At 41.2% G+C, this 14,683-nt stretch overlaps 1 protein-coding gene across 8 annotated transcripts in view; it reads left to right on the forward strand.

The window, feature by feature from the left end:
- Nucleotides 1-14,683, forward strand: part of RNF152 (ring finger protein 152) — a 327,325-nt gene that overhangs the window by 76,360 nt on the left and 236,282 nt on the right. For 6 of the 8 annotated variants that reach the window (XM_023218320.1, XM_023218322.1, XM_023218319.1 and 3 more), the window contains one exon: nucleotides 1,411-4,585. The exons of the other annotated variants lie outside the window; for them this stretch is intronic. In XM_023218320.1, the coding sequence (XP_023074088.1) occupies nucleotides 1,546-2,157 (612 nt within the window). In that variant the 5' untranslated portion in view covers nucleotides 1,411-1,545 and the 3' untranslated portion in view covers nucleotides 2,158-4,585. Of the gene's footprint in view, nucleotides 1-1,410; nucleotides 4,586-14,683 lie in introns of those variants that run through there. 8 annotated transcript variants of the gene reach the window in all.

Genomic DNA, 14,683 nt, shown 5'->3' on the forward strand with positions numbered 1-14,683 from the left:
TTGGTGGGGTTCTAGGACTAACAATTTTTTCTGCAATAGCGATTGAGTAGTTATTTCTAGAGTCATCATGGCTCCATCCAGGGACACATAATTTGGATGCTTTCAATGGGAAACTGAGTCAGGCAGCCTTTATTGAAATGCCAGTGGAGCATTAGAGGGCATTCCCAAACTTCAGTGAAGTTGAACTAAGTTTCTCTGCCTCCCCTCCATACCAGGATGCTAACAGTTTTTTTGTTTGTTTGTTTTTGTTTTTGTTTGCTTGTTTGTTTTTTACAATGAAGAATGCTTGCCAGTCTTCCCTGACAACCTTTAACTATAGAATATTTGAATTCAATTAGTGAATTAATGGTTCAGTCATCTCTCTATCTGAGGGCATTGGTTCCAGGACCCCCATGTATACCCAAACCTGTGAATACTCAAGGCCCACAGTTGGTGCTATAAAACCCAAGAATATGAAAAGACGGCCCTTGGTATACAGGGACTTTGCATCCTGAGAACGCTGTATTTTAGATGTCATTTGGTCGCAGATGCAGAACCCACTCATAGAAAGGGCTGTCTGTATCTATTCAAAAAATTCGTACTTAAGTGGATCCATGTGGTTCAAACCTGTGTTGTTCAAGGGTCAGTTATACTTGCTTTTAGTCATGCTACTCGGTACACGCCTAAGTAGTAACGAAACGAAAAGAACTGACTGGAAAATGTCAGTGATGCCTTTGTGATGAGCATGCCTTTGTGATCCACACTGCCTTAAGGTTCACTGCTGCTTTTGGTTTTGTTGCTGTTTGGGGTTTTTTGTTTTGTTCTCTTCAAATGGTTTGGTGGGAAAGATGAAAGATGCCTTCACGTGCTTCTTCTGTAGTGTCACTTTAATTCTCTGTGAAGAGGAACAGTCCTAACCCATATATGTAAACTGAGCAAGCTAGTTATACCTAGGTTTGTGAAGTTGCCTAAATCTTGCAATTAAGACTTACAAGTGGGTAAACAGAGTCAGGAAAAAAGGTCAGAGGATCTAAGGAGAGAAATTTACTTCTAGGAAATGCTATGAACTTATTGGAAGCAGGAGAGTTTCTCCAGTATATTTTAGAAGGATGACCCAGAGTTTGCTGAAATGTACAAAACAGAAACAAAATACTCTCTTTTTTTTGAAATGCAGAGGCATCATCTACACCTATTAGAGGTGTTCATTTTTTTAGAAATGAACGGAGTGTTTGCCATGACATGCTCTCAGAGACAACTTTCATTTACCTTTCACTGGGCGTTATGGGAATCCTGTAGTCTCAAGAGTGGTACATTTTTAGACTTTTGGCCCAGTGTCAAGTCTTTTGAGCAATGGTATAAGTCCATTAGATATGTTGACATCTCAACTTCTTTGAAATGATTAAGATTGTTTGCATTGTTTGTCTCTCTCAGAAATGAACATACCTGTGAGTACTGGATGCCTGTGAGCTCGCCATCACCCACACTGCAAAGACACAGGGCGGCAGCCTCTGAGAAGCAGCTCCTTCCCCTTCACCTTGGCCTTGCCCTTCCGGCTCACAGTCCACCATGGAGACGCTGTCCCAGGACTCTCTGCTGGAATGTCAGATCTGTTTCAATTACTACAGCCCCCGTCGCAGGCCCAAGTTGCTGGACTGCAAGCACACCTGCTGTTCGGTGTGCCTGCAGCAGATGAGGACCAGCCAGAAGGACGTGCGGTGCCCCTGGTGCCGCGGTGTCACCAAGCTGCCTCCCGGCTTCTCCGTGTCGCAGCTCCCCGATGACCCAGAGGTCCTGGCTGTCATCGCCATTCCACACACTTCTGAACATACCCCGGTCTTCATCAAACTTCCCAGCAATGGGTGCTACATGCTGCCCCTGCCCATCTCCAAGGAGCGTGCACTGCTGCCCGGAGACATGGGCTGCCGCCTGCTGCCCGGGAGCCAGCAGAAGTCCGTCACCGTGGTGACCATCCCGGCTGAACAGCAGCCTCTGCAAGGTGGGGCTCCCCAGGAGGCAGCGGAGGAGGAGCAGGACAGGCGGGGCGTGGTGAAAAGCTCCACCTGGTCAGGGGTGTGCACTGTCATCTTGGTGGCTTGCGTCCTGGTCTTCCTCCTCGGCATCGTGCTCCACAACATGTCTTGCATTTCTAAGCGCTTCACTGTGATATCCTGTGGCTGAACAGGGCTGCAGGGAATTCTCTTGTGGGTGCCAACTTAGGGGTTGAGCAGGTTGATGATGAGATTCCGGTGAGAAGATGGGGGGCGACACTGACCATTTGGTGCTGAGCGCTGGCCTCTGCATTGCCTCTTGATTACCCCAAAACAGACACAAAGGGCAGAAGGTGAGGTCTCAACAAGATACCAAGCGAATTGTTCTGAGTGTTGATGGCAACAGCTTGTGAGATGATTGCATGCATCCTCATAATCATGTATTCAATGGACTGTAATTTATGATTTTTCAAAATCATGTTACGAGATAGACATATTCTACTTAGACGTGAAACTGTACAAGTGCGTACAATGTGACCTTCTCTAAATGTGGTAGATTCAAACAAAGATGCTATGTAGACAAGTAGAATTAAACCTGCGAATCCGTGTAAAAATTCGGTGAAGACATGCACTGCTGGCTTCTTTACTTTTATTTTTCATTTTATTGAAACCTAGTCTTCATTTAGTTGCTAAGCCTTTTATACGTTTTGAATGGCACCAAAAGAAAATAAGTCAAAATGGACAGTCATTTTTTTTTTGGAGAAAATATTTGAACAAGTGTCTCCAATGTGTTGTGTTTTGTCATGAACCTTCATTTTCTTCACTTGTAATTAGAACTCGCTACGTGTTTATGAAACTGAAAGCTCAACAGGGGAGCAATAAACTGAGAAATCATGAGAAATGTCTAATCCCACAGGAAACCTGTATGCTGATTTTTCTCAAGCCATCTCACAAAACAAGAATTTCAAATGTAAATATTGTGTATTTGTGTGTGTATGTATGTGTGTCTACTTTGATTTACCTCAGGTGTACGAGTCTTTGCTGAAGAATCCTGGATTAAGGCTTAATTGGGCATGAATGAGTCCAGTCTCTGAAGCGGTGGCCACTTCGTGGACATCTTGACCCAGCAGGGAGTCTCCTGCCCGTCCCCTGCAACACTCACCCCTCATCTGTGTATTGAAGTCCTGCCTTTTGTAAGAGGCAAATGGAGAGTAACAGAAGAGTGTCTTTTCTCCTGGTTTTGGAGTCTTGTGCTGGCCATGAGTGTTGTGATTGACGGCCAACCTGGGCGGGCATTTTAATAGATGGTCTGTGATTCTTTTTGGAAAGATGCTCTTCCACAAGAGTTAAGCCAGTTACAATTCCTGTTTCCTCTTGTTGATATAAGAGAGAAGATCTCCTGCATTTTAACAGTTTTTACTGAGAAAAGTGGCAAGGTAAACTAACAGCTCAAATTCCCAATATAAGTGGACCAGTTCCTCATAAACTGTCAAATATTCTTAAATGTGTAATGATCTATAGATCTCATGAAGAAAGATCTGCCAGAGTGAGTGATAAATTCCTATCCCTGGGTGCATGTGCATTCAGAAATAGCTGTGAGCTTTACAGTTCTCATTTAACTTCTTTTAAGGAATTCATGAAGCAAGTGGTATGTGACAAGGACTCCACTTATAAATATAACTGTTTTTATGTTCCACTGAATCCCTGAAAATGGTGAGGAGGGTGGGGGGAAGTGAAGGAAAGAAAAGCAGGGCTAATTCCAAAAAGCAAGGCTAGAAAATAGCCCTGTGAGGTCAAGACAATTTAATTTATTTACATGCTACCTGTTATTTTCAAACAGCACAAAATATGCATATAAAAGTGATGGAATTAATGTGAAGTAAAACAAAAATACAATGACTACAATACAAAGCTAATACCACTAATTGGCATGAGAATTTCAACATAAAATTATGAGCTATGATTTTTCAAATTTGTCATAAAACCTTTAGGAAATGTATTTGAAAGCTCAAAATAGAAATTAGGTTAAAATGTCATTTTATTGTGTAAGCTCTTGGGCATTATACAACAAATAATCTAGGATTTATTTGGTATTAATAATTTAGGTATCATATTAGCTGAGTACTATCCTCTATTACATAACATAATATACTGTTGGGTTAGTGTCAATTTCTCAGACTCTCCCAGGCTGCTGTAATGCATGTCTGACCTAATTTCTATTTCTCTTGGAGGAAAATACACACACACACACACACACACCACAGAAATGTTGCATTAAGAATGCTACATTTCAAATAGACTTTACCCTTGCAATTTTAAGCTATGCCATATTCAGATTAATTTTGTGAGTGATATCTGCATATGTTTCTGTACAGTATGAAATGACTGACTCTGTAGTGTAGTACGTGATAGAGTTCTACTTGTTAAAGTAGGTTAGATATAGACACTAATGTGTGTAATGATAGTGTCCTGTGTTTCTTAGTGCAAATCTGTAAAAATGTCCATAGAACTTTTACTTAAAAACAATCCTGTGCTAGAGCTGCCATTAAGCGTGTAAAATTAATCGGCTGTGTGATGGATTCTTGTTAAATTTAACAATAACAACCCAAATCAGATTATTAATTTTTTTTTTGTGAGTCTTACTGACCTAAGAAATATTGTTTAAATTGTTTAAATGGATTCTACCTGCAGTTATTTGTGTACCTGTTTGTTGGGGTGTGCATTCTTGTGTGTGTGTGTGTGTGTGTGTGTGTGAGAGAGAGAGATCGAGAGAGAGTGAGAATCTCAGTCTGCCAGATAGAATTTTATAGGCTTAGTGATGTTTTAATGTTGCTTGGCATCCCATTGCTGTGGCCTCTTCTGGAATTTACCAATGACCCTTACCAAACACATCTACCCATGTGACCAAAGTCCACTGACACAAGAGGCCAGAATTCATACTTGCACATTAATGAAAAGTCACAACTGGAAAGCACAGAAAGTTAGAGGTGAAAGCAGCCTCCGGTGGCTTCATTTTGTAGATGAGTCCATTTTGTAATTCTGCAGACAAGGGGGGATATGAACTTTGCACTGCAGTGTCTTCTTGTTCCATCCTAGGTCTGTCTACATCTCTATCTGGCTATGATCCTTTCTAGGGCTGATGAATACCCTTTATTGAGTCAACTACTGCTTTAAAGGGTTTGTTTTGTAGGTTTATGTACTCATTTTAGTTAGCATCTACCTCTCTGGGAAAATGAAAGGAGGGTTGACTTAGGGATGAGTATAGCTGTTGAAAGACAACTATCAAACCATGTGGTTTGAGTTTTTAAAATTGTAAAACATTGGTGTCCAAACCTCCCACCCCACTTTTATGTAAAGGACAGTGAGTGTTGTGTAAATAGTAAACTATAAGAAGCATGAATTTTCATCTTTATTAATGATCTTGAAATAAGTAAGAGAATGCTTAATATGTTAAGTAGAGCCAAGAATGCTACTAAGAAGCATTGTCTTTGGAAAAATTTTGTATAATGACTTGGGGCATAAATTGTGATGAAAAGGCAACTCGGTTTTTGGTTCCAGTCATACTTAGTGATCAGAAAGCTGTAAGATATTTTCTTTAAAAATAGAATGAAGTTTAATTTTTTGCATGGCTTACAGATTGGGTCCCTTGAAGGTTAAACCATGTGATGGTATAACCCGTGAGATCTTCTAGATGGGCTCTGTTCAATAGGGCTTTCTGTGATGATGGAAATGCTCAAAAACCTGTGCCATCTGGTATAGTAGCCACCAGCTACAGTGACTTTTAGGCAGTTAAAATGGGGTTACTACAAGGTAAGAACTGGATTTCAAATTTTATTTAATTTTAATTAGCTGAAATATAAATAGCCGTATGTGTCCAGTGGTTGCCATATTGAACAATGCAGTTCTGGGTGATTGTGCTTGGAGATCTAGCATCAAGGTATTAATGGAGTAACAGTGAGGCTAAGAAAAGAGTTTGTGGGCTAGGAACATGCAGTTGGAAAAAGGCAAAAAATTCCTTTCTGGGCTTAAAAAGTGTATGATCTCAAGTATGACAGTAAAAATTCATTGTTGCCCTTTGGAACTGTTGCTTATAGACTTTAGATCAAGGAATGATCAGTGAAGCTTAAAGAGCGCTTTATGAAGCCGCTTTTCTGGGATCATTAGTTGCATGTGAACCTGTTGTCCAAAAATAGTAGTTAGACAGTAGCTGTAAAACGTTTGACTTGCAAGCTATGCATGAGCCGTACTGTGAAATTGGGTCTTGTGGCCAAAAAGTAATGTTATGGGGGGGAAAAAAAAACCTAATGAAATCCCTGTTCACTTCCAATATCTTATCCAAACTTCATTGCTGTATCAGTAAGGTGCAAATGTAAGAGCAAGCATGCTTTGCAGTGTTCAGACTGGTTTTGTTTGCCCTTGAAGGCCAGCTTGTCATTGTATTTGGTGTGGGCATATGTGGGCATCATTTTTCAGATGCCAGACTAAAATCTAGGTACTATTTTTAGAAGGAGATTTGACATCGTTTTAGTCGCTTTCTTTTTTAAGCAAAAATTTCAGTTATCACTGAGAGTTGAAGATTTGAAGCTTTGCACAAAAGCACTTCTTTTAACAGTAAAAAGTATTGTCCATGAAATTTAAAGACTTGAAGGTTACTAAAGCTACAAGAATTACTTTTTAGCTAAATAAAAGGAAGCAGAAAATTCAGTTTGAGATATATTTTCCTATAAAGACCCGATTCTTACTGATAATCTGGTATTTATTCCAGTCTAGATTTTGATTTGAAGAGTTCCCATCCCTTTATTTGAAAACTTACGTTGTTTCAAAATTTGGTTAGTCTACTTTTCACTGTTTTCCAAATGGAATATATACAAAATGCATTTACTTCATTTTAGCAGAAATAGGTTGTTTTGTTTTTGGGTTTTTTTCCCAGAACTTATCAACGGGCAAGACTTTCCTTCTTAGCTTGCAATCAAGCTTCCTTCTTAGCTTGATTTTAAATGATTTTAAAAATCATTTATTTTATTTTATTTTATGCCAAGATAGTATCTTTCTTTAGCCTTAAGAGGAAGATAGAAGTTCAAAAGTTATCAGTGCAAGAGGAGTGATACACAAAAGTCTTCAATTTCTATCTTTTCTCAGAAAAACGATGCTGCCCACCAGTCAGCATTTTGTTTCCGCGTAAGAAGTGTCGGGTAGTCAGTCTGTCATCCCTGACCTCGATAGAGAAGCTGTTCCTTGACCTTTCCATCATTCTCAGTAAATTGTCACCCACATGGTAATTCTTACCAAAACAGAAACTACTGAGAAGAATAAGGTAGTCAAGATAATTCAGTAGCTGTTTTGAAAGTAGTAGTCTGTTTCAAAAGCAATGATGTTCCGTTGCCGAATTTTGTTCAACATGAGACACTTATTTATGTATGTATTTATTTATTTATGAGATGGAGTTTCACTCTTGTTGCCCAGGCCAGAGTGCGGTGGCGTGATCTCAGCTCACTGCAACCTCCGCCTCCCAGGTTCAAGCTATTCTCCTGCCTCAGCCTCCCGAGTAGCTGGGATTACAGGCATGCGCCACCATGCCCGGCTAATTTTGTATTATTTTAAGTAGAGACAGGGTTTCTCCATGTTGGTCAGGCTGGTCTCCAACTTCTGACCTCTGGTAATCTGCCCGCCTCGGCCTCCCAAAGTTCTGGGATTACAGGCGTGAGCCACCACACCCAGCCGACATGAAACACTTCTAAAAGATAAGTGGAAATTCAAGCCATTGATTTTTCTGACACAGCTGACTTACTACGCACACACACACCACAATTTAGCTGTAATTGGAGTTAAAAATCGAGTAAAATCTGTTATTAGTCATGTTTTCCAATTCGTGAGTTATACAATATTGGATTAGATGTTAATTTCTTAACTATTGCTATGGGCTGCATACATTACGTCAAACTAACTACCTTTGGGAGTGTCCATATAAACACTTGAAACTTTTAAAATATATGAAGAGGTAGGTTCTACTGTATACATTTTATTGGAAAGCCGTTGATCATTAAAGAACATAAGCAGGTGGGGCATTTAATTTCTTCCAAATACCTTATTTTTGGATCTGCTCAAGTGGTTAGGGCAAGTGCACCATTATTCCTGAACCCGTGCAATTTGGGTTCCCATTTTTCTGCACAAATTTTCTTGCTCAGTCGAGCCAATGACTTTTTTTTTTTTTTCAGAATTCACTGCCTGGGTTATCCCACTATATATATCTTACCTATGATGTAGTGGTGCTTGAAACACTCATCTCATTAGGTAGATTTTATTATTCTAATCCAAGGTTTTTTATCTTATTCATACTATGATATTGTTAGGGACAATCAGTAATATTTGGGGCAGAGTACTGAGGGACCTCTTGAAGTCTGCAACAGCATGCATTTTCTTTGTTTTTCTGGGATTGCTTCCCTGTAGCTGTCTTTGTTCTAGAACACTGCTCTAAATTTATTGCCATGGGATGTAGGGCTAGTAGCCCATGTGAAAGTCTTCTGTAATCTCCTTGGGGTGTGAGTTATTGGGTTACTCTAACAGGAGTTTTCCAAAGGGATGGTCCATTTTTAATTCAACATTTGCTTTTTGAAGATCCAGAAGTAGACAGTTGGATATAATAGTGGTAGAAGAGCATGGGCTGTAAACAAAAGGAAACAGAGATGACAAATGCCTCTTAAAGGGCATCTAGTTGATACCTCTGTTAAATAGTGGCAGAACACAGGAGCTGGTACCTTACACTGTGCTTTAGGAAAATTCTATGAAGATTTCATTTACAAATCCTCATGGGATTTTCTGGGTTGAGGGACAACCCAACTATTAAGTAGAAGGAGAGGGAGAGGGAGAAGGAGAGGGAAAAGGAGAGGGAGAGGGAGAGGGAGTGGGAGAGAGAGAGGGAGAGGTGAAGCATTGGGTCTATGTCAAGGGACAGGCAGATATACCCAGAGAGGGAAAAAATACTTAATAAAGGAAGAGTATAGCTGCAAAACAAGATATATAGGAGCTGAAGCAGACATGGCAGAAACCAGCTGGAGAAAGCACAGGACAACTAGGACAATTTAGTTAAGCACAATCTGTCATTCCAGTATGGACTACCAAGTTCAATTCAGTATGCTTCAGTTGAAGACACGTGGGGTAATGTGCTCAGCCAATGAGGGTCCAAGGAGGCCCCATTTTCCCTATCACCCTATCCTATGCTCGTGGTTTGGATCGTTAGCACACTAGGCAATTTCAGAGCCCGCTCTAGAGTTGGTTGCCACGTCAGTACAGACAGACTCTAGAATCCTCTTAACCATGGAATGCAAAGCCTATTCTGTGGCTCTATCCTGACTTGATTATGTCAGTACTGTTGGGAAAATGAGTTCAAGAATATTTCAGTTTGTACACCCTGGTTGCTGTCATATATTTTTTCATTTCACCACTTGTGTGTGTTTGCCTCACTCAACAGTCATAGGTGTGGAAGCTGGTTTCAGCTTGGGACTGTTACAAACTCGCAACACAAGCCATCTAGCTGCAGCCCAGGGTTTCTCCCACCCTACGGCTTCAGCGGTGGGTTCCCTGACCCTCTTGATAACAAATATTCCAGTCTAATGGCTATATTAATGCTGCTCAGAGGCTATTAACTCAAATCCTTGATGTGTTTCATTTACAATTATGTGGATTATTTATTTTAGGAGCTTTTTTTTTTTTTTAAGGGCCAAATAGCCTGACAGATAAATGAGCTGCTGGGCTGTGTAGAAAATACTGTCCAAATGTTGCCAAATATTGACTTCATAAAGGGGATATCAAGCTGCTGTTTATAAATCTGAATGTCTTAAAAGCATTCTTGCTTGCTCTCTCTGTTATAGATGGTGTCTTAGCCAGTCCTGAGTTTTCCAATGAACCCAATTTTAATATATGGTATTTTTGTATGCCAAACTGGTGTCTTGTCCTTTGTATATGTGGTAATGTTGATTTTATGACTACTGTAAAAACACATTTGCTATGATTAAAATTCATAAAATGATTTCAAATAGACTCACGTATTGTTTTTTTCCCCCCTCCTAACCCCAGGAAAAGAAAAAAAATTGGTGAGATTTTCATCATCAGTTATTCTAAGGATTTTAGTAGACTTGGGTGATAAAGCAGTAAGAAGATCCTGAGCCAAGGATTTTAAATGGAGGTGACTTTCAAGTAGATCCTCTGAGAGGCCAAAGAACACATCTTTAATGAGTAAGCCCAAGCTTGTCTTTGCAACTTGGGTTTTCATGGCTTCTGGTGGCCCTTCCTTTATCCTCCACTGTTTAGAAATTGTGCTGCATGCCCCAGGCCCCAGAACCCTCTTGTTGCACCGTTTACAGAACAACTTCATGCAGCCCCTGTGTAGTCAGGTAGAGTGACTTGGCCTCTTGGCCCTGAGTCTGGAAAGGTGTCCTTCAATTAATGTTCTCATCAGTAGGGTATTTTGGAGAGCCTTTTTTGACAAAAAGCATCCTGTCTTTCAATAACTCTATCGTATCAATGAATTTCAATTTAGTTTAACAGGTAGCCTACTCCTAATTAAGGGCTATCAATGACCTGGTATGCTTGGGTGCAGGTGTAAACATGCTCTGGCTTTCTGGGAAATTATAAAGTAATCCCCATAGTTTTAAAAGTGAGATGTGGCCAGGCACAGTGTCTCATGCCTGTAATCCCAGCTTTTTAAGAGTCCAAGGCTGGAGGATAACTTGAGGCCAAGAGTTTGAGACCAGCCTGGGCAGCATGTTGGGACCTCTGTCTCTACAAAAATTAATGAGGAAATTAGCCAGGCATGGTGGTGCACACCTGTAGTCCTAGTTTACTCATGAGGCTGAGCCTAGAAGTCACTTGAGCCTAGGAGTGTGAGGCTACAGTGAGCCTGATTGTGCCACTGTACTCCAGCCTAGGTGACAGAGTGAGACCTTCTCTCCTAAATAAATAAATAAATAAGAGACATTACTGTGATTCAATACCCACTTCTTATACCAAAAACGCAAGGAGTATTGTATTGTCTATATTCTTAAATGTGCAAAATTTATTTCTGATCTGTGGATTTCCCTGGTTGCAAGTAGCATGGGGCAGAGGTGGGTGGGTGGGTAGGAATTTCTTTGCTAGAGTTGGTTACTCATTATTGAACCTCTCTATCAGCTACAGAAGAACTTGATTAGAAGAAGGCAGAGAGGCATTTAAGGAAGGCCTGGCTTCTCCAGGTCTTAGCTCCTTCGTGCCAGGAGCCAATGGTATCTACACTCTTATGTTATCAAGACTCACCTGTAGACTTGATGGGGACAGAGCAAAGGAGAGGGGGTCTTGGGAAAGCCCTATAGGTGCATCTTGCCTGGGAATAGACACATTGGCAACCTCTTCAGATGACACTATTGGTGGTGGCACAGGTTTTCTGCCTCTGGATGTGGGCCTGGAAGGAGAGGATGAGGCCATGCTCGCTCCAGGATCCCTGCAGAGGAAGAATGTGTGTGAGTAGCTGAAGATCAGGCAGAGGGATATGAAGGTGCAGAGAGAGAGGGTAACCAGGTCTGGCATTCACTGCATGCCATCCTCACCCTCAGGCCTTCCACACACACAACCCTCCAACACTCCGCCTAATTTCCTGAAATGAAAGCCCATCTACCTGCCAATACACTGTTTCTTAATGCTTTTGTTTTCAGAGATAATTCTTGGAAGAGAAACCCATTTTCAGTGTACACAATACAGCACTAGACTGTGTAAATGGCAGGGGAGAAAAGGAAGGGTTTCTAGAATCAAGACTGAATCTCTGCTTTTCTTTTTATAGATTTGAAAACTTTTGCACAATTTTACTTGACCCATATAATGGCACAGCTATAATTCGATTCAGTCTCTCTCACTCCCCAAAACTGCTCCTTGAATCCCCTCTTTATTGTGTTGGCACATGTGTATTTGCTTTTATTATTTGCAAGAGTAAGTGAATATATAGACATGTACGTGTGCATGTGTGTGTATACGCATGCATATGTGAACATTTCATGGACTCTTGGCATAGATTTTTTTCAAGGTTAAGAGGGTGAAGATCTTTAAAGAGGGATCAGAAAAATACTCTGATTTGGGATTACTTTTATTTTTTTAGATGGAGTTTCACTCTTGTTGTCCAGGCTGGAGTGCAATGGTGCGATCTCAGCTGACTGCAAGCTCCTCCGCCTCCTGGGTTCAAGTGATTCTCCTGACTCAGCCTCCCAGTAGCTGGGATTACAGGCATGTGCCACCACACCTGGCTAATTTTGTATTTTTTAGTAGGGACAGGGTTTCTCCATGTTGGTCAGGCTGATCTCAAACTCCCGACGTCAGATGATTCACCTGCCTGGGCCTCTCAAAGTGCTGGGATTGCAGGCATGAGCCACTGTGCCAGGCCAGGAAAGGATTATTTCTATGGAATAATGAGGAACATTTGGGAGAGGGAAAGTCCCTTCAACCTTTTGTTACTTCACGCAGAGTTTCCATGATGGCCAGGGACGATGGCTGCTGAGATGAGCATGGTGGGAACAGCCCCTGACCACGTAGGGGAGAAAGAGAAACTTCTTTTCTCACCCATCACAAGGTTTATGGCTGACACTCATTAATAAGATAAATGCATACCACATTTATTTAATATAAACTTTATGTGACATGGGAGCCTTCAGAAAAAGACCCAAAGACTCAGAAGAAATTGTTTTTATGGACACTCATGCAGAAGTATAATTGGAGGACAAAAGGGTCTAATCTAATGGTAATAATCTGGGGGTTGGGGGAACTTAGTAGGACCCATTTGTTCAGATTCCTCCTGGAATCCCTGCATGCCATTTCTTTTCTCTGGTCATAGGGTGACATGTCTGTCATATGGGGATCTTCAGGGGAGGAAGGAGGAAGAATATCAGAGAATGAGCTTCCTAGGTTTTAAGGTCTGCTTCAGAGAAGAAGGGGCAGGTGGAATTCTAGTTTCTATGGCCCAGTTCTAGAGAAAGAGGGTGGAGAAGGTCAGAGAGACCTTCCTGCTTTTGAAGTTTTCTCAATTTCCTGTGGCTTAAAATACTCAGTATGCCAAGGTGCCATACATTGGGGTATCATGTTCTGAACCCTGACTTCATGTGAACCTTAGAGTCTTGTAGGAATGACAGGCAATGATAATAAACAATGTCCAGGTCCAGTGCAGAGGTGTAGGGGATTTGAATGCATGTAACAAGGAAGACAGATGGAAGGCTTGCCTGATGGGCTTGCCTGATGGGTTTGGGGTAGGCGCAGAGTCAGAAAAGGCGTTCTGGAAAAAGCGGCTTCTAGGATAAGAGCTAAGGGATGAATTGGGATCAGTGAGGAACATTTCTGGAAACACACTCAAGAAGGGATCACAAGAGAAAAAGGAGGCATTGGGCATGGAGACTTCTCTCTGGCGTAAGTTGGCTTCTCTTGTCAGCCTCCCTGCAATTTGTACATTGTCTTGTGCCAATTACACTGCAATTGATGATATTTCAGTGTGACATCCCAGTCCCCAAGAATATCCATTGCGATGGTCTATATGTTGTGTCCCCCTCCAAATTCATTTGTTGAAATGCTAAACCCCAAGATAATGTTACTAGAAGGTGAGGCCTTTGGTGAGGTGATCAGGTCATGAGGGTAGGGCTGTCATGAATGGGACTGAGGACCTTATAAAAGGGACTCAAGGGAGCTGCTTTGCCCCTTCCACCATGCGAGCACACAGCTGGAAGTCACCATCTATGAACCAGAAATCGGGCCCTCACCAGACACCACATCTCTCAGCACCTTGATCTTGGACTTCTCAGCTGCCAGAACTGTGAGAAATAAGTTTTTGCTTATAAGTCACCCAGTTTGTAGTATTTTGTTATAGCAGCCCAAACAGACTAACATACCCATAGAAGAGCATTTTACAAAAACACAACTATAGGGTTGATTTTATAGGTAGATACTTTTTCATAAGACGTAATTACGTGTGAAACTGGCTCTGCAATGGACATTTGCTTCATCATGTTCATATAACATGTAATTATTTTCTTCTGCCTAGGCTCTGTGCAGAAGGAAAGAATGCACAGAATCTTTTATTCCAATAGTTGTGCCACTAATTTCTGAATCAAACAGATTCAGACTCCAATATTGCTGACACGGGCTGCAAGTAAACCTCTGTCTAAGGTACAGTCTTGAAAAGGGCATTTTCCAAGCTGTGTTTTGAGATATTATTAATAGTAGGTATTTTATGAAAAATATTTTGTGATTAAATAAGCTGGGAAAGCACTGGGTTAAACAGTTTTTTTTTTTTTTTTAATTGCATTACTTTTCAGAGCCTTTAATATGTACATTAGTCAGAGTTCTCTAGAGAAACAGAACCAACTGTGTGTGTGTTGGGGATGGGGGTGGGGAAGGGGCGAGAGAGATATTTTAAGGAATTGGCTCACATGATTGTGGATTGCGGCAAGTCTAAAATCTGCAGGGTAGGTCATCAGGCTGGAGACCCAGGGGAAAAATAATGCTGCAGCTTGAGCCCAAAGGCGGCCTATTGGAAGAATTCCCCTTTCCTTGGGGGAGGTCAGTCTTTTTTCTCTTAAGGTCTTCAGTTGATTGCATGAGGCCCACCCACATAATGGAGGGCCGTCTGCTTTACTCAGAGTCTACAGATTTAAATGTTAATCGTATTTAAAAAATGTCTTCACAGCAACATTCAGAAAGGTGTTTAACCAAAT

Source organism: Piliocolobus tephrosceles, chromosome 18 (assembly GCF_002776525.5).
Source record: "Piliocolobus tephrosceles isolate RC106 chromosome 18, ASM277652v3, whole genome shotgun sequence".
Classification (NCBI taxonomy): Eukaryota; Metazoa; Chordata; class Mammalia; order Primates; family Cercopithecidae; genus Piliocolobus; species Piliocolobus tephrosceles.